This window comes from Monodon monoceros, unplaced genomic scaffold (assembly GCF_005190385.1).
Source record: "Monodon monoceros isolate NGI ecotype Baffin Bay Population unplaced genomic scaffold, NGI_Narwhal_1 Super_Scaffold_21, whole genome shotgun sequence".
NCBI lineage: Eukaryota > Metazoa > Chordata > Mammalia > Artiodactyla > Monodontidae > Monodon > Monodon monoceros.
Window position 1 is genome coordinate 168,929,886 of NW_021703778.1, and position 23,960 is coordinate 168,953,845.

Here is a 23,960-nt window from a genome sequence, read left to right on the forward strand (position 1 = left end):
AATAGACAGGGTCCTGGGTTAGACCAGGGTTTGGATTTGAAATGCTTTGCATTTCTGGCCTATGACTAGAGGCCATGGAGCAGCAGTCAGCGGCCCCCACCATCCACCCTGAGGGGCCCCACCACCCAAAACAAATGAGCACTGCGTACCCACCACGGAGGCTTGCAAAGAGCCTTTATTTATCTAGCGCAAAGTATACACTATCACAATCTTCTCTGTTACTCCTTTTACTAAAATAGTTCAAATCAATGTTTTTACCACACTATCAAAAAGTTCTAATTAATTTTTTTTTTCTCTCCCCAAATCAGAGTGGTTCAATAGAAGGTAGAAACGGGCACAGGAGTCCAGGGCTCCCAGCTCTGCCCAGAGCTGGGGAGGGGGCGGCCCCAGTACTCGGGCGGTCACATCCGACAGAAGGTAGATACGAGTGCGGCTGCCGGCCTGGGGCCAGGGGCCAGGCGGTCCGCCCATTCCCAGAGAGCAGCACAAGTACTTCCCCCACGTTATGAAAAATATACACCTCTCCCGCTCTGCAGTCATGCATTTCCTTTGTTTCTTAAAAAAAAAAAAAAGTCAGTAGTATGTATTGTTTCCTCTCAAGTTTTCAAGAAAAAAAAAAAGGTCACTTTTTTCTCTTTAAACAACACTGATGTGTGGCTAATAACTTTTGGATAAAAATGTGCTCAGTGGATTCCGACTCCAGGATGGGCTTGGCCACCTGGGATGAGGCTGGAAGGGTGACATCCATCACAGTGGGAAAGGAAGCCACAGCACAGGTGTCACACGGGGCTTCGGGCGCTAGAAACAGTGTGTTTATGAAAGGACATCAGGTTCAGCAACACCCCACCACGAGCTCTCTGAGCCGAGGCTCCAGATGGGAGGTTGGCCAGTGTCACCCCCTGCACACTCCCTGCTAGTGGCAGAGCAGGGACTCACCCCGAGCTGGCCCCCAGGACCCTCCTCCCAGCCGTGGGCTCCCGCTGCAGCTGGGCCCCAGGCCGGCATGGGGCGCGCAGAGGCGCTGCAGGCTTTTCGACAGCTTACGTTAAAAGAGATGCCGTCACAGGTACGATTCTGTCCTCAAAAGCCATTCCCATGCAGTGCTGGCTCCGGGACACAGGCAGGGGCAGGAAGGAGACGTCGGCACCGGCTGGTGCTGCCTTCATGGCGGGCGGGAGGCTGCTTCTGGAGGGAACGCCTGACCCACTCCCCGGACGCCACCGCAGCACTAGGGGACAGGGTCACCTCCCTCTGGCAGGGAAAGGTCCCTTGGAGGCTGTTCTTCCCTGGGTCAGTTTGCAGGAGACCTGCAGTCACCAGGACACCTGACTTATTGCTTATTTTCAGTGGTGGCCAAGCCAGCCTGACCCAGACGTGACACACGGGTTCTCAGATGTGGCTCCCACCCAAGAGACCCAGGCCCCCCTCGAGCTGCTCCATGGTTCTTTGGACTCCGAGACCCGGGAGGGGGCCTCTGCCCTCCAGCTGACTGCCCACCCGGGCAGAAGTCACCCAGAACGTGACCAAGGATGTTCACCCAGCTCCAAGTGCACACCCCTAGTGACAGGGAACTCACCACATGACCTAGGGACCAGCTCCTTCCAGAGAGCCCATAGCTTCCCGTAACACCCAGGGCAAGAGGACCGTGCCCGACGCCGTCACCGGCACCCGTTCAGCACTCCTCGGGCACAGTGAGGGCCGCGGGCCTTTCCCCTGAGTGTCGACCCAAGGGTGCCGATGGCAGACAGGCGATGGGGACGGCTCAGCGTCCCCGCTGGGGAGAGGGACGGGGCAGCCTCGTCCGTCCCCTCACCTGGTCCCCATCCCTCGTGCGAGCCTCGGATGAGGCCTGTCCGATGCCAAGCCAGCCTCTCGGGCTCTTCGCTCGCCCGCGCACAGAGCTCTAATGACCACTGGAGTCCAGCGATGGGGGAGGAACTGCGGACAGCAGGTGGACGGGGGCTGGTTACAACAGCGGCCTGTCCCCACCCCCCAGGCTCTGGGATCTCGTTTGTGATACGCCACTGATCACTTACGCCCTCGGGGCCTCACTGCCCTCGCACACAAACTTTAAAATTTACATGTCTCGCTTTACAGTTTATACACGATCCTTTTACACTGAAGGTCTTACTTGATCCCCAGAGCCCTGCAAGGAGGACCTTAGGCTGCCCACTCTGCAGGGGAGGACTCTGAGGCTCAGGAAGGGAGGTGACCGTCCACCGAGAGGAGGCAGCAAGGCAGCGGAACTCAGCTGGGGCCTCCGCCCCTCCCAGCCCACCCACCAGCCGCCTCTCCAGCAGGAGGACCCCGTTGGCTCGCGTGCTGTGAGGACACAGGCTGACTAGAGCTGATGGCCTCGAACCTCTGAGCCCTCCTTTCCCGACCAGGGGCCCAGAGAGGCTGAGTGACTTGCTGAGGGTCACACAGGAAAATGAAAACAGAGCCAAGCAGGGCTCCTCCCAAGGAGGGCAGAACTCCCTTCACCTACGGCCACGCGACTCCGTCCACAGTGATCCAAGAGGGGTCCAAGCTCCGGGGGCAACCGTTCCTGAGCAGAGGCCCGGCCACGGCCCAGTGCCACCCATGCAGAGAGGGAGGCCCAGCCCAGAGACTCCACACAGCCCGTGATGCGAAGCACAGAAACGGAGGTGCCTCGGGCCCTGGGCAGGAGGGACCCAAAGGGATAGGGCACAGCCGAGGACAGGGTGAGGGGACACTGCAGAGTGTGTGGCCAGGGGTAGGGGCGTGAACTCTAAAAACAAGCAGAGCCGGCAGCGGGGAGGCTGGGCCCTGGGGCCAGAGGAAGGGCCGCGGGTGAGTTTCCTCGTCCACGACTCTGGGGACCCAGTGCTTATGGAGCCAGTGTTCAGGCCACAGCAGGCGGGTCAGAAGTGGTGCCCCATGCATCAGTCCAGCTGCCAGCGGCCTCTGTCCAGCACAGGTGGCAGCCGGGGATGGAGGTCTTGATGAGGTGCCCCTCCACCAAGGCTGGGCACAGCCCGGCACGGTTCCTGGGCCGGACATCTCTGAGCAGCCTCAGCCTCTCGCCAATGGAGCCCAGAGCCCGGGCCCCAGAGCAGGAAGGAGGTTGTCCAGGCCGCTCTGCTGCGGGGAACAGACTTCCCGGTTTGCTGGTGTGTGAGAGGTGGGAAATGGAGTCGCACCCCCGGCAGCCAGGCCACAGCAGGCAGCGTCCTATGTACAATTCACCACGGAAAAAGAAGACAGTGGCTCGGCGCGAGGGCCTGCCCACGTCTGGGGACCCCAGGCAGGGCCAGTCCACGTCCACGGGGGAACGGCCCTACAAAGGCCCTTTGAACTGGTTTCCAGACAGGTGCTGCCGGATGGAGGGCTTGGAGCTGGCGGCATCTCCCAGTTTTCTCCAGACCACCTGTGGGGAGGGGCGAGCTGTGAGTGGAGGGCCCATCCCAAGCCTGCCCAGGGGCCTGTGCGCACAGACTGCCCCATCGCTCTTCAGAATCACCTGCGTCCCGAGAGCCATGGGGCCAGGAGGGGACACGGAGGCCGCGTGAGGCCCAGAGACCCTCAGAGTACGTCTTTGCATGTCTACCCTTCACAACCACACCTCCCACCCCGAGCAGGTCACATCTGGGGGCAGACTTGGCCTCGCGGCTGTCCAGTGGGGCCTACAGACCCAGGAGGCAGCAGAGGAGGGGGATTCGGGACACCTCACCCCAAGCGAGGCCCAGGTGCAGCCCCGTGATCCACCTTCCCTGCTGGCTCCCTCACGAGTCCAAGGAGACCACGCGTATTGGCCAGGCAGGTCGGGGGATGACGCTCTGCCTCCCCAAAGACCCAGAGAAGCCCAGCTTCCAAAAGCCAAGGCAGCTAGCTCCAGGGTGGGGCGTCCTGCAGAATGGAGGGTTCCGCCTGCACCCCCGTGAACAGCACCTGTGCGCTGGCAGCCAGCAGGGGCACCAGCATGCTGGGAGGCTGGGAGCCAGACAGACATCAGGGGACAGGGGCCAAGGGTCAGGATAAATGGGGCGAGCAAGACCAGAGATCAGGGACCCTGTTCTTGGGGAGGGAAGGGGGGAAGGAAAGAAGGAGGGGAAAGGAGAGAGAGGGAGGGGAGGAAAAGGAAAGGGGGAGGGGAGGGGAAGGGAAGAGGGAAGGGAGGCGGGAGGGGGGAGGAAGTCAAGCGGACAAAGAGAGGCCAGGGCTCCCGAAGCCCCAGCACCTGCTCCCAGCCCCCAGGTCACCGGCCCCTCCTGGGAGAGTAATGGCCGCACAGGGCCCGCCCCACCCCACCCCCCGCCCAGGTCACCCCCGGCCCGGGCCCCAGGAGGCTCACGTTGCACATCTCTCGGACGATGGCCTTCTCCTTCTCACTCAGGTCCTCCTCACAGCTGTCCTGGAGCTGCCGGTCCAGGTTCTCATGTACCTCTAGGACCTGAAGGGGACAGGACCCAGGGTCAGGGGCGGAAGCCACCGGGCAGGCCTCAGGCAGGTCGCCCTGAGCCCCGGCTGCAAAGGGGAGCCGTGGGGTCCCGGGACGGAGGGGTGGTGTGCAGGGAACAGGGGCATGAAGAGGCCTAAGGGCCAGGTGGTCCTTCCCCGCTTCGCATCCTCTCCCCGCGGTACAGCGACACCGAGGACGCTGCACGAGGGAAGCAGCACCCCGCGTCAGCATCGGGGGCAGAGCAGAAGACAGGTCACGCGGGAGCAGGGAGGACAGGTGGGGTGGGGACCACTCTCACACGGGGGGACTCACTCCGACCCCGGACCCCCACTTGGGCCTCAGGGCGGCCCGGCTCACGCACATCATGGGTGTGTCCCGGTCACCGCCCGCACAGGCGCAAGTGTGCCGTGTCTGTGCAGCCGTGCCGGGCCTCACACCCGGGGGACCGTGCGCTGCGTCCACGGCGCGCATACACGTGAAGGGATGGGGATGCCGTGGTGGGAGATGCACCGCAGGGCACACCCGGAGTTCCTGAGCAGGGCACAGGAGGGCAGTGGGCCTGGGAGACCTGAGCCTCACCCCCCAACCCCCATCCCCGACCCTGAGGAGTGCCAGCCCTCCCCCCACCTCCCCCAGGCCTCAGCTTCCCTGGCCGCTACCCAGCACCCCGCGGAATCCCCACACCACGGTGCTCCAGGCAGCCACGGCCACCCAGAGACCAAAGTCCCTGCCCTGCCGCTCAGCTGCCCCCAGGCTCAGAGAGGGCAAACATGGGGTCCAAGGTCACAGGCTCCTGAAGTGCAGCAGGATCTGGGGGCCCCCAAGGGAGCGGCAGGGCCTGGCCCTCACCTTCATCGCGTGTACGACAGCCTCGGGCTTCTGTCCCGCAGAGCTGTAGCCGCCCGAGGGCGGCGGGGACAGCTCGGGAACCGTGCAGGCCGGGCCCTGTGGGAAGGAAGTGCGTCTCAGCTCGCCCTGGCTGGCTCCCAGGTGGCAGCCACAGGTGTGCCAGCAGCTGGGAGAGGGCACTGCGTCTGCGGGGCCAGGGCCCAGGCGGGAGGAAATGGGGGTGGAGGTGACGGGGGAGAGGAGGCTGGGCGTGAGGCAGGGGGGCAGCATCGGGACTCCCCACACACATCCCGCAGGCTCCTCTAAACAGCCCACAGGGAATGTCTGCTGTCTGTTTTGCCGGTCACCCGGGAAGATGCGAAGGACCTGGGCTCCAGCCCCAGGCGGCCTGCCTCCTAAGGCCTCTCTCCTTCCCCGGCCTCCACCCCCCAGGGCGTTCCTGGGGCTTCCAGCCCTGACCCTCCCAGTTCTGTCCGGCCACCCAGGAACAGTGCCACCTCGTTCTGCCAACACCCTAATTGGCAACCATGTGCCCACCACCCACATCAGCCTGAGGGGCCGGGAGGCAGGCCGGGAGAGGAAGGGACCCACTCCCTGGCCCTCTGCCCGCCCGTGTCGGAAGCCGAGTGTCTGTCTGCCCGGCTTCTCCCCGGCTGGCCAGCTCCTTCTGGCCAGGTGTCCATGGGGCGGAAGGCAGGGCTTTTGGCTGGGGCTGCAGTGGGGACCCCGGCCCCAGAGCAAGGTCAAGAAGGGATCAGGGCCGCACAGAAGGAGCCCACACACAAGGAGGCCGATGCAACCGCGGGGCAGCAGGAGCCGGGAGGTCAGGAGACGCTGGGAGGGAACCTGAGGGGAACCGGCAGATGCTGGAAGGCAGAGATTAAACACCAAGAACACCCCAGGGAGTGCGTGAAGGGGAGACCCTGGCGTCCTTGGGCATCCTTCCTGTCTCTGAGTCTTGGTTTCCTTCTCCATCGGTGGCCCCCGATGACCCCTCCAGGGACCAGGCCAACTCAGTGAGCTCGGCTGATGAGGTCATCGCCCTGGGACCCTGCCCAGCCAGGCCACGCTGTGCGGGGACCCTCGGGGCCTGGAATCTTCCACCACCAGCAGCCACCCTCTGCCTTCTTTCTCCCCACCGGCCCGCGTGGCCTGGACCTGATCCCAGGGCCTCGCAGGCTCGCCCTGCTCTTGGCTCCAGGCAGAGGCCAGACCCCACAGCCTTGATGTCCGGCAGAGCTGGGCTTGGGCAGGGTTCTCCAGGCAGGCCCGACCCACTCTGCACCTCGGTTTCCTTGTCTGCACGACAGCTAGGGTCCCTGTGTCCCAGGCTGTATGGAGAGCCTGGGATGCTGTTTCCCTAACTCTGGCCCAGGCTGCCCGGCCGGGTGTGTCATGCGGGGGAAACCAAAGCGGCTTCAGGGAGACAGGTGGGGGGCGGGTCACACACACAGAGGTGCGCACCCTGAGGCAGAAGGCTGCCCTCCCCACTAAAGGCCAGCAGGGGGCGACCGCACACAAGTACAGCCCAGGAAGGCGCCTGGCCCTGGGCTCCTCTGGCCTCAGGTCCTGTCTGCGCCTGGGGCTCCCTGACCGCCCACACTGTAAGGGGGCCGATTCTGAAGCAAAGGCCAGCAGTGGCCGGGGTAGGCCGTGCAATCCAACCCCTTCCTGGGCCACCCCACCGAGCGGACGGCAGGTGCTAACGAGAGCGTAGCCGCGGCTTCCTGCGACTGAAGCCACCACCGGACGGCAGTCAGGACTGCGACCTTTAGAGCATTTCCCAAACCCAGCTCACCCCTGCAGGCCTGCCATGGCGGGAGGACCACAGCCTGGAAAGCCCGGTGATGCCTCCCCGCGACTTCCTAAGAGCCCACTCGGAGCAGAGCAGCCCACGGAGTGCCGACTGCAACCCTCTGCGCAGACGCTGTCTTTCTATGCTCCCACTTTACAGATGAGTAAGGAGAGGCTGCACGACTTGCCAAGGCCACAGAGCTAGTAAACGAGGGGGCCGAGCCTCCACCCCGGGTCTGTGGGACTCCAGCGCTGGAGCCAAAAGCGGGGAGGTGCTCCCAAGAGCACTGAACACAGGCGTCCATACACGTGCCCGTGCAGGGGTGTTCAGAGAAGCACGAGTCACAACAGGCAGAAAATGGAAACAAACCAATGCACGGCAACTGATGAACGACACTCGATGTGAGGCACCCACACAGCTGTTGCACATAAAACTCTGCCCAAATTTACGTGGACAATAAAATTTGACAATAAAAAGCACTGAAGGTCTGACACACGCTACAATGTGGATGAATCTCAGAAATGCGGTGCAAGTGAAAGAAGCCAGTCACAAAGAATGGCATATTTTATGATTCCGGTTTATATGAAATATCCAGAAAAGGCAAATGTGGAGAGGCAGAAAGTAGATTAGTGGTTGCCAAGGGGCTGGGGGCGGGGGGTTGCAGGGAGGGATTGCTAAGGAGCACGGGGTTTCTTTCCAGGGTGATGAAAATGTTCTGCTGTGATGACTGCACAAATCTGTGAAGATTCTAAAATCCACTGAAATGGACACTTAAAAATAGTCAACTGACCAAAAAAAAGTAGGGAAACCAGTTTCCCCGAGGGAGCTGTCAAAAGCCTCCTCCTCTCAGACCCTGATGGGTACAACCTCCGTTGCTCGCTCCGCTGACAGGCAGTGGGTGGGAGAAGTGGGGAGGGATGGGGTCGGGGAGGGTGGGGACATCCAGTTGGGCAGGGAGGAGGTTTCCCCACCCCACAGGGTCACCTGCTTCACCCCGGGATTCTCTGACATGTGGACGTGCAGGTAGCCTCACAGAAGATGTGCCCACACCTAGCTGTGGAAGAGACGAGGCCCCCGGCAGCATCAGAGCACAGGGGGTCCCCCCACACAAACCTCCTCTCCCTGTGGACCCACGGGCCCTCCAGGGCCCAGCAAGGGCTCAGCGCCCTATAAACACCCCAAGGGGCCTGGCCTCTGAGCTTCCACCTCAGCTCTGGCCCCTCTACTGCCTCCTCAGCAGCCTTTGTGGCTGCCCCTCCCACAAGACACCATCACCCTCTCCGTCTGCCCCAGGAACCTGCCCGCGGCCTCGTGCTGCACGCTGGCCCCTGGCCTCCAAGCCCACCTTGGCCTGGTGCTGGCACACACTAGCCATGCGACCCTGGCAAACCGTCCCATCCCACCCCACCCCACCCCAGTGGGCCTCAGCTTCCTTCCCTCCAAAGGGGGTGACAACCCATGGCATGCAGGCAGCCTAAAGAAGGCACAGGGAGCCCCTCCTAAGGCCTCCTCCAGTAAGCCTTCCGGAAGACTCATGCCCTCCGCTAGCAGTGTCGAGGCCTCAGGGGCTCAGCCTCGGGGAGTGAGCTCCCTCTGCTCCCATCTGCACGTCCTAGGAGCCAGCCAGGCTTGCACAGCACTTTACAGTTTGCAGCTCACCAAGAAGTCTTCAGTGCCCAGTCCCGTTAGCTGTTAGGATTCCCACAGTCAATCAGAATGAACAGAGGGCAGAGGGTATGAAGAGCTGGGGGAGCCACTCCTGTGGGGGCAACGCAGTGCTGGGCTTTGAGAGCCCTTCATCATGGAGCCTCATTCAGCCACGGGGCTCCTGGATAAATATTTGGACTGTCTGTCATCAGCAGGCTTTGCAGCCTGCACAGCGTCAGCAGCTACATTCCTGGGGAAGGTGCGAGGGCCTCAGAAGAGAAACGGCAGAGCGCTCGGCCAGCAGCCAGCGGCAGCATCAGCCTGTTCCCGCCCGCGCAGAGGCCCAGGGAGGAACCTGGGGCTGCCCTTGCTGGCCGGGCTGGGACCCTGGGGGAGAGTCCAGGCCCACCTTGCCAGTGACCTCAGGCCAGCTCGGTTTCTCGTCTGTTCCGCGGGGACTTCTCACCAAGTCCCTGCCTTGCTGCAGGGCTGCTATGTGTGGAGAGCGCCCAGCACAGCCCTGCATGTAGCAGATCCTCAATAAACATCTACAGAGCTCACGCGGACGCGTGCTTCTCGGGAGGTAGTTTTTGCACATTCACAGATTTGTACAGTCATCCAACAGAACGTTTTCATCACCTCCTCCCGCCTCCTGCCAGCCCCTGGCAACCACTAACGTTCTTTCTCCTTCTGTAGATCTGCGTATTCTGAAAACAAGAATACATCCCTCGGTCACAGGGGGATGACGGGCACATTCACCCACAGGGAGCAGTCCTGAGCCGGGCATGCACATCCCAGGGAGCTGGCTGCACGCTGCCCTCCCTGTCCCACCCAGGGCAGGTCAGAGCCCAGGCGAGAAGCCAGGATCACCTTGGAGGCGCCCCGGTGATAACGGAAGCCCACGGTCATAAACTTGAGCTCCTCCCCCACCTCCGTTATAAAGTCTGGGGTAGTCGCCGTCACGTACACACAGGGCAGCCACTCCCTGCTGTGTCCAAGGAGTGACAGAGGCGGACGAGTTGCACAGACAGACGGCGGCTGGGCCACGTGGCCTCTGCCCCAGCCTGCACTGCCGGCAACGGTATCCCAAGTTGGGCCTCCACCTCTCACCACCGCGCCGGGCCCTTACAAGGTTCTAAGGGTCGAGGGTGGAGGGTCAAGGGTCGGAGCCCAGGCGCCGTCCAAGCCTTGCCCTGGAAGCAGCTCGGGCAGAAGCTGAGGATCCCAATCCCAGCTCAGCCGTGGACCATCCTCGTGCCCTGGGCAGGTCACCAGCCGGTCTGAGCCTCACCCCTCCACTTCCGGAGGTGGGCGGTCCACATGGGAACACTGGGGCTCTTGGGAGAGGGACACTTACATTCTGCAGGGCATCCTGGTAGGAGGGCGGCAGGCTGGAGAGCTGGGACTCCGAGTGGTACAGGGAGAAGCCTTTCCGCAGTGTCCGGAACTCTCCAGAGCCTGCCTGCTGAGTGAGAGAGAAGGGGAGAGGGGTTAGACGTGAGGGGTGAGGGGCTGGGCTGAGGGGGCCGAGGATGCTCCCGTCAGGTCCTTGGACCGCTGGACGAGACACCCCTGCCCGGTCCAGGCAGGGGTCCCTCCATGGGTTCCCTCCGCTCTGTTCCTCACACCTGCCTGGAGGCCCGGCCTGTGCACCCTCCCTCCGCCCCCACCCCAATTTTATCTCACTGCCACTGTCACCAGTAGCCTTTGACATCCATCTCTCTGTTCAAGTGTCAGAGCCACGAGGCCAGGGGCTTCGTTTCACTCCCTGCTGTGTATTTTATAAACGTTTGTTGAATGGCTGAATGAACAGGTGAGTGAATGGGAGCGTGGCTCGCCCCGCCCCGCCCCCCTCGTTCCTCTGCTCCAGCACCCTGCACTCGGCCCCCGAATGGCCTGGGGAACGGCCTCTGCAGCCCCTGGGGCCCACGTGCTCGGGGAAGTCCTCCCGCCTCCACGGGGCTGGGGCTGCCCAAGGTGTGAGCCTGCACAGCACTCTGACACGCTGCCCGTGAGCCTCCGCCGTCAGAAAGAAGCTCGTAAGTGTGAGCCCTGGGCCTCACCCTCTGTATCCACAGGTACCAGCGCAGCCGGGCTCACGACTAATGAATGCCCAGGGCACGCTTAGAAGGAGGGGGAAGCAGGAATGAATGAATTACTGAATGAATGAGTGAGTAATGAATGAACAAGCACATATTTGGCCTTAGGTGGTTCCCCTCGGGGCAAAGCAGAGCCGCGCAGAAGCTGGGGCTGGACCCAGAGGGCGGGGGACCCAGGGGTCACGCTCAATCCAGCGGAGGTCCCCTGGTCCCGCTGAGCAGAAACCTTGGCTTCTGGGCCCTCTGCATCACTACAACCCTGGGGTGGCGCTTCTGACCCCAACACCCTCTTCTACTTCAAAGGAACTGCGGAAACACTTCTGGGCAGATAAAATGCAGCGGAACATCCCATAAATCAGCAGCAGGCCGTTGAGTTGCCCAAACAAACCCTTGGAGGGGAAGAGGCCAGGGCTGGGGGAGCAAGACGGGGCGGCAGCCACTCCTGGGGGCCCCTCCTCCTCTCCAGCACTCCCCTGCTCTGCCCGGGGGCCCCCCGCACACACCCATCTCCCCCCCCCAGCCGCCGCTGGACCCAGGCCCCCATTTCTCACGGGGCCTCCAGCCTCATCAACTCCCTGGGTTCTGCCTTCCCGCCCCCATCAGACCCAGGTCAGACGCCCCAGGTCTCAAGGGCTTGGGCACACACAGCAGTGCCCTGTAAGTATCTGTAGGACAGGAGTGGAGGCGGCCCAGGGGAACAGGAGAAAGGCAGTCACTCCCCTCATTACCCCACTCCCATCCCATCCCCACCCCAGGCTCCTGACTGCCCGAGGAGAGTAGAGACCAGCCGCCTAGCTAAGAACTGTTCCCATGGCCTAGGGAGCACCTGAGTGTGGCCAAGGTCACCAAGGGACACAAAGGGGAGAGAAGTGGGGTCCCCTGAGTTGCAGCAGGGTCTTACAGGGGGACCTCGGTCACAGTCCTCTATCTTAAAATGGGACTGTCACGCACCGACCAAGGCCTGTTCGGGTTAACCTGAGGCGTTAGAGCCCAAGGCATACTGACCCTCCCTGGCCCAGCCAGGGGTCTATCTGAGCCGAGCCTCTGCCACGGTGCCAACAAGAAAGAGACGCCGCCCCTCGCCCAGCACTCGTTCACCCTCCCACGGGGATCCGCCCCCCCAGCTCCATTTATAGGCAAAAATCCCAAAACCAATTATTTTCCTGGCCAGATCTCTGTGACAGTTACAAAATCTTCTCCAGTGGAAAGCGCGTTCTCAACCCAACATGCTGAACGTCCACCCCTGGGGCCGCAGGCCACACACACACTGGCATGGATTTGACCACAGGGCCAGGCATTGGAGCCACTGCTCTCTCCCGTCGGCCCCTGGGACCAGGACGGCGGGTGCTGCCCTGTCCTTACCCGCACCCCGTCTAGATTCTGCTCTGGGCTGAGTCTCCCCTCCTCCACAGCGTCTCTGATCCCGGACCAAATGGGTTCAGAAGCAGCCCACTGTGCTGCTACTGAAAACAGGTCTGTGTGTCTCCTCCCTCCCGGCAGATAATTCCCTGGGGAGGAGGTGTGTGTGCAAGAGGGTGGGGAGTTTTTACTTAGCAACACGCAATTCCTACCCCTGCCTTCGGGCGATGTCCATAACTATTTGCGAGCCCACAGCACTTTACGAGCAAAAAGCCACAAAGCTGGCGGGGAGAATGCTGGGGCAATGCAGCTAATGACGCATCGACACGAAGAAACACGACTGCACTTCAACCCAAATTAAAACTCCTGCCATTGGCCTCTTGGTGCCCTGGAAGATGAAATCCCTAGGGTTTCACCACTGAGGTGGAGCGAAGCTGAAGTGGCCTTCTGGGGCGGCGGGGCGGGCAGGACACGGGGCGCACCACTGCTCCCCAGGAGAGGACTGCCCTGCCCCCCAGCCCCCCTAACGGCGTCCCTCGGGACACAGGGAAGCGGATCTGACACACAGAGTAGGAGCTGGAACAGGGTTGCCCGGATCCTTAAAAGGGAAGGAAGCGATCCAGCGCTGCAGCTACAGCAACGGCCGCTTCCACCCCGCCCCGTCCCCCAGCACAAGAGTTCTGGACCGGGAGGGAGAGACCCAGGAGGCTGCAGAGCCTCCCATCCCACTGTTAAGGGCACCCGGGGCCTCTGTCCAGGGCCATCACTGCAACGCTATCCAGCTCAGAGCGGGTCGCGGCGGGCGGTGTGAACTCGGGCTACCCCAGCCTCTCCGGGCCTCTGTGGGGCTGCAAGGAGGCTCCCAGCAACAGAAGCACCTAGTCATTGCCTGCCCAGGGACTCCTGCTTGCAAAGCCGGGGGCTCCCTTGAGGCTACCTGCAGAGCCTCCTGGGGAGCACCATCAAAGGAGGTGCTGAACAGAAACGTGCCAAGGGCAGAGCTCAGAGAAAACAAGGCCAGGCGCCCACCTCCCCGCCCCTCCACTCAGGGCTCCTCACTGGGGGGCCGCTTTCTGGGCTCACTCAGAGGCAGCTACTCACCCTGCCTTCCTGGTCCCAAAGGGCTCTCAGCCCCTCGGGTGGGCCGCAGGCTACAACAGGGCATGGTCCTACTGGGTGCACCCAGGCAGGGAGGCAGTGCCTGACAGGTGAAGCAGGGCCTGCCACTGTGGAGATGGAAGGTGAGCACCGACACGGGGGCGCCCGGGCGTCCCCATCTGGCAATCTGCCCGCAGGTGACCGCTCAGATCCCCAGACGCAGGGCCCATGGGCCGATGTGTATGCAGTGACCAGGGGCAGGACCCCATCAGTGAGAGCCATCCCTCAGCCTGCCAGCCCTCGTGGTACAGGGAGGTGTCGGTGTCTCTATCATGGGGACAGGTGACAAGTGACACCAGCCCCACTTTCCGAAACCCTAACACAGGGCAGTAACGCCTACCTCCCAGGGGTGGCAAGGCTGTAGCGCTCAGAGAGGGTGGGAGCCCAGCACTGGGCGCTGGTGGGTTCTTCCTACCTCCAGGTATCCCTGGAGACCTCGCCCGAGGACCTGGGCCAGCTGGGAGCCAGCACTAACTCCTGTGGCCTCAGCAAGCCCTCACCCTACCAGGCACTGCAGGTTCTCCTGCAAAGTGCAGATCTCGACCTGCCCCCTGACCTCACAAGGTGGGCAGATCCGGTGAGAGGTGGGTAAGCAGGGGCCTGGGTGCAGCATCACAAGAGGCCACTGTCTCATAACTCTTTTGCTGTTACTTTGTAAAGCTGGGCAGTAACGCCAGCTCAGAGAGAGGGCGGATCCCACGATGAACCTAAAGGCAGGACCAGGGCACCCTGGGTGGTGGTCAGCCCCCAGGAAGAGACGGGAGGGCGCTGCGGGGGGCACCCAGAGCAGACAGGGCATCACACAGCACTCCAAGCAGCCCCCACCCCACACAGCACTGCAAACAAGCCCTGCCGGGCAGCTCTACCTGAAGCCAGCTTCTCGGGCGGCCATAGGGGCGGGGCAGCTGGAAGGGAAGAGAGCAAGTGTCACCCAGCAATGCCAACCACGACCCTCACCTCTGCCCTCCCTCCCCTGGACACCCATTAGCCCAAAGCCGCCAGGACCTCGGCTGGGCTGCAGTAGGGAGGCCAAGGGCCGAGGTCGGGGTCCCCAAGGCGCCTCACAGGAGCCCCGTGTTTTTAGAAACTCCAGATTGCACAAGGACTGACAGCACGCCTACCACACGCCAGGAACTGGGGCCCCAACCCCTTCACAGCCCTCCCCGAGGCTCACGCCAGAACACAGCTGCCCTTCTGAGAGGCACCCCGAGATCCCAGCCAGCTGGGCGAGGCCAGATATCTGCCCGTCCTCAGGGCGAAGGTGGCCTGCAAGGTCTCTCACGAGAACATACAGGTCCTACCAACCAGATTTACCTGCTTTTTTCCCCCTTTAATTTTACGAGAACTCATTAGCAGGCCGTGAATCAAAGGGGCTGCAGTGTGGCCGGGGATCCAGCGGGTTCTTCCGGTTACTGCTCAGACGAGGCAGCGTGGCGTCCACGTGCGGTTAACACGTGGCTGATGTCTCACCCGCAGCTGGCACTGCCCCCTACCCCCATGCGACTTCAGGTCCTAAACCATTTTTCAAACCCAGATGTGTGTACTACCCAGAACCACGTAGCCTGTAACTGATGGGTACCGCGCTGACCGGGTCCCAACCGCAATGACCGTCATCCCCTCACGGGTCCCCTGACGGGACCATTACTTGCTCCGATGAGGTGAGTGAGGGGCGGGCCATGTAACCTCTGTGGAGGCAGGTGGGGGACTCTGGAGGGCACAGGTGTTGCAAAATCCAAATCCCATCGCAACTGAGTGGACCTGAGCAACTCGCCCACTTCCAGGTCTCTGTTTGCCTGCATGTCAACTGGGGTCCAGTAGGACACTCAGCTGCTGGATGGCCCACAGGTGAGGTCACAGTGGCTGACCCACGACCCTTATCGCCAGCCAGCCCCGGCCCTCAGTGCTTTCCGTGATTTGCCCTTTAATCCTGGGGCAGACACCGTTAGTGTCCCCATTTTACAGCTGGGAAACCTGAGGCACAGAGAGGTTAACCCACTGGCCCAATGCCACCCAGCTGGTAAGTGGCACTTTGGGGGTTGGAACCAGGCCCTCTGGCTCTGGGGTTGGCCCCTTACCATGCTGAGCACCTGGTGTCTGGCTCACGGTGGACAATGGTTAAGCCTCGGGCGTAAGGGACAGAGGTAGAATTCCTAGTCTCTCTTCCTGCCCACGTTGCTAGACTGACCATCTGCTTGGATGATGGAAAGAGGGGGTTTCCTCCCTGGCTGAGGAAGAGGCTGGACTGGTTCTAAGGTTCTGCTAATGAAGCAGATGAAGCCCTCCGGAGACCACATCACTCATGACAGAAGGGGCGGGGACATGACAGCCAACCCCGGAACACCAAAGAGGCGAAGCAGGGATGGCCCAGAGCCTGTCAACAAAGCAGCACGCCATAGAAGATGCCAGCGAGCAGAACTGCCACCACAGACATACCACGAGGCCAGCATCTCCGCAGGGCTTGGGCAAGGGGACCAACCAACCAAAACAGCCCTCCCTGGGGAGGCGGGAAACAGTACTGAGGTGTCAGCAATGGGCTCAGATAGTAGCAGACCGTTCCTCAGTCCCAAGGCCTGGATGGTTCAAAACGCAGACAAAACGTAAGAAGGAGCAGTCCATCAGGGACCAAGCCCGGCTGAATGGGCGTGGGCTGCCAGACCTTGAAAAATCCCAGGCTCCCAAGACCAGGAAAAGGAGAGAAGGGCACGCACTGCCCGGGCGCCCCCAGGTTCCAGTCAGTGCTGTAGCAGGCATCACCATCATCCCTGTCTTGTAGGTGAGGAAACCAGGCACCGGGGACATAAGGTATCTTACCTAAAGCCACACAGCCGGTGAGTGGTGGAGCAGGGATTATCTGAATCCAGACTCCTCTGGGGCTCAAACCCACTTTCTTATACCGTCAGGCCAACAACACCATTGCTACCGGCTGAATTGTGTCCCAATCAAATTCATATGCTGACCTGTTGACCCCATGCTCCCCAGAACTGTGAGACAACACATTCAATACATTCCAGCTGCTTAAGCCCCTTCTCCACGCACCCCGCTCCGCCAAAGTGCATGGTTCTTTGTTACGGCAGCTCTAGCAAACTAATACAATCACCTGTCCCAGGAAATCCTCCTCCACCCAGGCCTCAGTTTCCCCATCCATGCTTGGTGTAAATCCTGGGGTCACTTCCAACCTGAGTGTACAGTGACCCTGTGTGGCATGGCAGGATGGGAAGAGCGGGCACAGGGGCCAGGCGGAGGGGGGCCGGCTGGGACTGGTCACAGCCACGGGCCTGGACCACTGCCTCCTCTCCCCCAGATGGCCGCCCGCTCCTGCCCAACCTGCTTCTTGCTCTTTTGTGAAGCTGGCTTCTGGGCACACGCGGAGCCTTCATTGATCAGCCCAGCAGGGAAGTGAATGGAGGGAACGACAGAGCGTAGGCCCCCGCGTCAATCAGAGCCGCCTCCAGCCCAGCCCGGCTAGGCACAGAATCCACGGGAAAAATCATATCACATACTGGGCTCCAGATGAATCATTGCAGAGGAAGCAGCTGTGTTGATGAAATTTTAAAGCCGACATGAGAAAGAAAATATGAACTGCAATACAGTAATTTAGCCTGTGAACACTGGCACATTTTTAATTAAAGCTGTTTTGGAGTTAAATAGAGGCCGTGGAGGGAGAGGGTGGGCAGTGGGGAACGGGAATCCACAGAGGCTCTCTGCCCTCCCACCCAAACCCCAAAGCCACGTCACCCGAAGATAGTTAGAAGAATAACATTGCTCTCCCCTGCTTTTCGCCAAAGGCAGATTTTCCACTTTGCACAGAGCTGGAGGTTTCTGTGCAATTTGATTTCACTGAAAAGATATAGGTGCCAGAATCATAAAATCTCACAAGCTAGAGCCCATGAGACCGTGGCCAGAATCCCACCCATGGCAGCAATCTCCTTCTTCAATATTCCCAAACACGGTCATCCATCACCCCCATCCATCCATCCATCCATCCACACTTGATTACCTCCAAAGATGGTACACTCACTGCCTTATGAAGCCACTCTCCCTGGGTTAAGCGGACCTTCCTTATTCTGGGCAAGAACCAGCCTCCCCTCCCAGCCTGGGAGACCAGGCAGGTGCAGCCAGGGTTCCCCAAGATGCATCCACCAAGTCCAGCTGGGCACTGAGACACAGATGTGATCACTGAGACCCGGCAGCCCAGTCCTTGAGTACCTAACGGTCCAGCAGGGGTCAGGGCCAGGCTTCACAAGGAGGATCCCAATATCCCATCAGCAAGAGAGGCAGCCTATGGGGCTGAGAGAGCCCAGAGCAAGTGCCGGGCCACCTGGGGGTGGCTGGGGGAGGCTATTGGCAGGAGGCCAGGAGGAAGGAGGCTAAGAAAACCCCATCTTCCCTGGACCAGTACTCATCAAAATAAGACCAGTACTCTACTTGTGGGCTGAGCCCTGCCCACGGAGTTCTCCCCACCCCCACTGTCCTCCACAGCCCTCCCGTATACATGAGCCTGCTGGCCAGGACAAGGAGGCAGCACAAGAGTGCCCCCTGTGGGTAGGCCTCTGCCTGGACACACGGTACCCCGGCCCCCCCCACCCCGCCATGCACACAGCAGGTGATCAGTTACACATGGGGTGAGTGAGTGCCCATTTTACAGGTAAGCAAACAGAGGCCAGGGGAGAGGAAGTGGCTCAAGGGTCCTCATAAAGCTGATGCCACCTGAGCCACCCTAGGAACCCAGAGGCAGGCAAGGTGTCAACAGCTGCCAGGAAGCCCTGAGCAGGCCAGAAGCTGCCCTTCTCTCACTGCTTCTCACAGCTCCTGCGTGGCTCAGAACAGCAACGCCCTCCTCCAGGGCACCCACCCACCCTCAAGGCCAAGCCCTGGTGGCAGCAGGTGGCAGGGGCAACAGGAGTCCCGCCCGTGACCCTGGAGATGCCCTGCCCACACCCTGGCCCCTGGGTGCTTTTGCATACTGTAGCTTGAGGGTCAGCCCTCGGCTGAATCAAGGGGATCAGGGCAGGTGGGTATGCAGTGCACTGGAGGGCCAAGGCCCCAGCACCACACGGCTGCCCCCTTCTCGGGATGCTGGGTATGGCCCTGACACCGCTCACTGGGAGACCCTGAGCAAGACCCCCACTCGCCAGCAGAGTCCTCGTGAGGAAGAGACGAGGATAGGACCCAGGTGCCCCACCCCCATGACACACACAAGCACCCACGGCTATCACCGGAGCAGCTCAGCCTCACAAGGCTTCATTTGGGGAGAAAGAAAAGTCTACTCAGGAAACAAGAAACTTGGAACACTGGCACACCGGATGGTCTCTGAGTTCCCAGCACCTCTCCTGTACCAGCGAGGAGCCGGGCCAAAGCATGTTCTTGTCCCTAAAGCCCAATCTGCCTGAAGCCAGCAAACCTGGGCCCAGGCGAGAGGTCGCGCCCCCATCTGATGGCTGTGTGTTTCTGGAGAGCCTGGCGTGGGTACAGGTCGGGGACAGAAGCCCACTGCTGCTGCCTCCAGGACAAGGACAATGTCCCCAGTCTGACCCCTGGGAGCAGGTCAGAGCAGGCTTGGTGGGAAGGGACCAGGCAGAGAAACCCCCTGCCCAGGTGGTGGCCGCACCCCTGATGCTCCAGACACAGGGCCCCGTGAACCTCCACCTCTGCACTTGTGGGCACGGGGCAAGTGGACACAGCTATGGGGGGCTCCCTTATGAGACCAGGGGGTTCCCAGAGGCAGGAGGAAGAGGAAGGACCGCCACTCTGCAGCCTGAGCGTGTGCAGGTTTTGCACAAGTCCATGGTCAAGTCTACCACGTGGAGCTGGGTGCATATTCACGGTGGGACAATGTGGCCTAGGAGAGCAGGGGCCACAGGGACACTTCTGTCCTTGTCCTTGGAAACAGGACCACAAGCCATGCCCTGGCCGGACCTCAGAACAGCATTGCAAATGGCATCCCAAATCTGGGGTCCAAGCTCTCAACCTGCTTCTCCCCAGAAACAGTGACACAAAGAACAGCTGGACTGGGGCAGACTCACAAGGCTGCTGACCCGCTGGTCGGAGGCTTCCACTGCCAGAGCGAGGTCCTGGCCTTCACCCTGCTGTACAGTGGCTGAAGTGAGTGACTTGCTTCCCTACTCGCTGGATGGGAACCAGCTCCAGAGCAAAGGCCCCCAAGTCCTGATGCTGCCCCCATCGCCCCTGCCTACAGCTCCTTCAGCCCGCCCCACACACCCTCCTTAGCAACCAGGACAAGCCCACATGGAGTGTTCAGGTCTAAGGAGTCCTAGCCCACCGCCAGGCGAGGCCCCAGCCCCTCGCTGCCCTTGCCAGCCCCGAGGAGCCAGCATATCTTGTAGCCAGGCCCTTCCAGCACCTTAACAAATGACACATTTTGTTTGAAAACAAGCCTTACAATTCAGTGCCTGGCTATGCGCCTGACACAGTGCGGTGGCCATGGGATGTGGGGGAGCAAAGACCCAAATGTGAACCACATACTCTGCAGGGTCCTGCCGAGCTAGGGGGAATTTCCAGCAGCCCCTGCGAGGGCGAGAGGTGGGATGGCAGCTGTCGGGCTGCACTTGGGGCTGTGAGCATCCCAGCCGCCGCCCAGTGGGCAGAGAGGGTGTCTGAGCAGGGCAGTGGCGCCAAGCCCACTGGTCGCCTAGCAACGAGGCCAGGCAGCTGAGCCCTCCCTGGGGCTGGTTCCCAGAGAAACGCTCTGGGCATCCCGGCCGGCCACTTATGGGCCAGCAGATGTGGCAGGGGAGAGGGATACTGAGATGAAGTCAGGGATGAGTACAAGGGAGAAAGAGGCTGGAGGGTCAGCCGAGCCAGCTGGCCCCAGACACCCCGACCGACCGGGCTGATCACAGCCCCCCATCACCACCCTGCCAACAGCAGGAAAGGCCCCTCGTCCTGGCAGCCATGCCCCCTCCACGCTCCAGCCGCACTCGCCAAGGGCACAGACGCCTACCCCCCACCTCTCATCCTGCACCACCTCCTCCCCGCACTGACCCCATCACCCATCTCTAACCCGCCGTCCCCGTGCTGGGGACAGGCCTCACTTGTCTGTGGACTCAGGCCAGGCAGGAAGGAGGAGGGCAGACCCCAGCCCAGAGAGAAACTGGCACGGCAGGGGCAGGGAAGTTTCCATGGGGGTCTGAGCGGGGACGGGCCAGCCCGCCTCTTGGGCCTTGATGCGCCCATCCAAAGGGCAAAGCAGTCCATTTCTTCAGCACTTGTGTGTGTGTTCTGCACCATCTCTGGGACGGGCCCAGCACCAGCCCCCAAGGAGCTCGCAGACCACGGGGGGGACAGACAGGGAAAGGCTGTGATGGAGGGAAGGCAGGTGGCCGTCCTCGGCCAGGTGTCCCAGGAGGTGACTCCGGGCAGGAGTCGGGGGCAGGTTAGGGGTAGGAAGGGGGAAGGGAACCCCAGGCGTGCTGGGGCGAGAGTGGTGGGTGGGCAGCAGGGCCTGCGCTGGCCCTCAGGGTGGGGTTGGCCCACAGCCAGCCTACCTGTGCCAGGAGCTTGTCACCCTCCAGCAGCTTCACCTTGGTCTCCAGCTGCCTGATGTAGGTAGACGAGGGATCTGTAACGACACAAAGGGGGCATGTCACCCGTCGGCAAACTGTATCCAACAGGAGGGCCCACCCTCCCCTGGGCCCCCTCCGGTGGGCCTCTGAGCCCAGGTTTCCCTGACCTGCAGAAAGGGGGTGATGGGTTCCCTCACCAGCTCGTCCTGAGCTGATTCCTTCAACTTCCACAATGCTTCAGGTCCAAAAAGAGTTCTCACAAATGCTCCCCTGATGGGACCCTCACCCAGGGGCAGCCCACCCCAAGGCCCAGGGTCCAGGGAGGCCCTCCCCTGCTCAGGGGGGAAACTGAGGCCCCGAGCATGCCAAGTCAGCATCTGGGCTTCCTCCGCTCCATCCTGTCTGACGCACAGAACTTCTACAAGCGATTTGTTCGGGGGGCTGCATAACGCAGATAACCCACCACCCCTCCTGCAGTCAGGGGCCAGTGAGATACCTCCAACCACACGCCCCCAGCTCCTGAACGCGGACGGGGTGAAATCCACCTTCCCTCACCACGCTGACCCCGCTGCACAATCACATCAGAAGTGGGAGAGGGACTGCCCCCGGTGGTGTGGCAGTTAAGAATCCGCCTGCCAATGCAGGGGACACGGGTTCGAGCCCTGGTCCGGGAAGATCCCACATGCCGCGGAGCAACTAAACCCATGTGCCACAACTACTGAGCCTGCGCTCTAGAGCTCGCGAGCCACAACTACTGAGCCTGAGTGCCACAACTACTGAAGCCCGCGCACCTAGAGCCCGTGCCCCGCAACAAGAGAAGCCTCTGCTCGCCACAACTAGAGAAAGCCCACGCACAGCAACGAAGACCCGACGCAGCCAAAATATAAGCCAACTAATTAATTAATTAATTTTTAAAAACCACCTTAAAGCATCCTGTCTCTATTAAAAAAAAAAAGAACCGGGAGAAATTCCGCCACCCTGGCTACCCACAGCCCTGGTCCTACCTCCCCACTGGGCTGGAAATCAGCTCAGAGGAGAAAACTAATGACTAACTCACTCCAGGCCAGGACAAGGGAGCCTGCCTGGGTGGAGGCCAAGGGTGACATGGGGCAGAGAGGGCGAGGAGAGGGAGGCAGAACACGGGACAGGGAAGGTTAACACAGGGTAGGGTAGGCAAGGTGACCGAAGAATCACAGCAGGTGCCCGTGCCGAGGGAAGAAAGGTGGGTCTGAGCACCTCTGTGACAGCATGGGGTACCTCCCCCAGGAGGTCTGCTGCCACCTGCTAAGGGACGGCTATGCGCCTCTCACCCGCACGAGCGCCCGGCCAGAGGCCACACAGCCCAGACGCCAGCCTGGGCCCTGCCCACCCCTGGGCCAGTCACTGTTCCTGCTGTACCCACCGGCCTCGACCCCCAGCAGGACTCAGGGTCTTCCCGGATCACACCAGCGGCCCTTCATCTCGGAAGGCACCAGACCTTCGACCAAAGCCAGCTCCCTAATGCCCCACACCACTGCCCCCACCCCGGGGGGGCTTTTAACCTTCCCACGTGGGCAAAGGGGGCTGAGGTGCAGCCAGAGGACAAGCTGGACCGTCATGCATACACGCCAGCACAGTCAGCATGACCGCGGACGAGCCCTGGGCCCTTAGGTGTGTGACGCGGACGCCATGCCCCTCCCCGACAGGGCCTGCCGGCAGAGGAGGGGTCCACGGGCGCCCTGTGAGGATGGGGCGGCCAGTGGCCCCCTCCCCAGGGCCCCAAGCCCCCTGCGCTGGAGGCTGGCCCAGGCTTCACGAGCTTCCGCCCATCAGCAGTGCCGAGCTGCTGCCTCTGACGCGCCCCCAGTTACAGGAGGTGCCCATGTGCCCCTTGACCTTCCTGCTGTAGGTCACTGTGTTCCCCAAGCATACCCTCAGGAGCCTTGTCTCCCCAGCCCTGGACCAGGCCCAGGAGCCCTCAGCCCCGCCCTGGGCAGGAATGGGGGGCGGCCCACCCCGCCCCAATTACATAACCAACTCCTCCCCCCTGCTCCCTGCCAGTCACCTCTCAGGAATGCGGAGCCTTCTAGAGAGGAAGAGGGTCACTGGCCAGGCCACTCCCCCTCACTCCCAGGGAGACCCTGGTAACACGGCAGCTCTGCGAGGAGCCCCGCTGTGTGACGTGTGAGAGGCGCAATGGCTTCTTTATACACACGCGGGGCAGTGGCGGGGCAGGGTGGGGGAACCGGACCCCAGGCGGGGACTGCAGAGGCTTCCCTGTGCCCAGGGCCTGGGCAGGGGACCCTCAGCAGTCACTACAGTTCACGCCCCATGCTGGCCCCCGGCCTCGGTTTACCCGTCAATCAGCCCAAATTGACCGGCAGTTCCCACATCGTGTCTGCACCCGCCCTCACGAACAGGCCTGACGGGAAGGGCCTCAGTGTTCCAGGGGTGCTGGGCCCTGTGAGCAGGGGGACGGAGATGGGGTGCAGCCTGGCCTCCCCAATCCTCTGTGTCCTCCACCTGCTGCCGGCAGGAGGGTTCCCTGGAACACCACCCGGGAAACAGCAGATAAGGTAAACTCCAAAGACCCTCCCAGCTCCCTCAACCTTACATGTTAAAACAACCACTGACCCCTATGTGGTCCCCCTCTGGGTGGGGTCGGTGGGGGAGGGAAGGTCCCCCCCCATCCACCCACTGTGTGACGCACAGCAGCCCCTGCACCTGGCGCCTCCTTGAAGGCTCGCAGGGGCCAAAAGGCAACATCCCCGTTTTCCAGACGAGGAGGCCACAAGGAACAGTGTCCCTACTTGCTGGCAGGTGAGCAGGGGAGCCCAGGGCCCAGACTTCCTGACCCTCTCCCTACCACCCAGGCCCACCCCCATAGGTCAGTGCTCAGGACCCCAAGTGTCCCGCCGCTCTGAGAGGAGCTGACAGCACCGTGCCATTGTGAGAAGCCGGCAGAGGTCCCTAATGAGACGTGGCTCTTGGTCAAGTATCTCCCCTGGATGCCCCACTATTGCCCAACCCTCGGGCACGGCCGCAAGCCAGCCCCCTTGCTCACCGCAGCCCCTCCAGGGGACGTGCTGCCAGGCACAGCCCTGAAGCCAGGAGAAGGACCAGCCACC

At 61.7% G+C, this 23,960-nt stretch overlaps 1 protein-coding gene across 1 annotated transcript in view; it reads right to left on the bottom strand.

Annotated features, from left to right (window-relative positions):
• Positions 1-157: 157 nt before the first annotated feature.
• CCDC85C (coiled-coil domain containing 85C) overlaps positions 158-23,960 on the bottom strand; it is an 82,642-nt gene continuing 58,839 nt past the window's right edge. The window contains exons 2-6 of the mRNA XM_029239289.1: positions 20,836-20,909; positions 10,072-10,179; positions 5,273-5,368; positions 4,316-4,414; positions 158-3,391 (exon numbers count right to left, since the gene is read on the bottom strand). Of these exons, the coding sequence (XP_029095122.1) occupies positions 3,302-3,391; positions 4,316-4,414; positions 5,273-5,368; positions 10,072-10,179; positions 20,836-20,909 (467 nt within the window). The 3' untranslated portion in view covers positions 158-3,301. The remainder of the gene's footprint in view (positions 3,392-4,315; positions 4,415-5,272; positions 5,369-10,071; positions 10,180-20,835; positions 20,910-23,960) is intronic.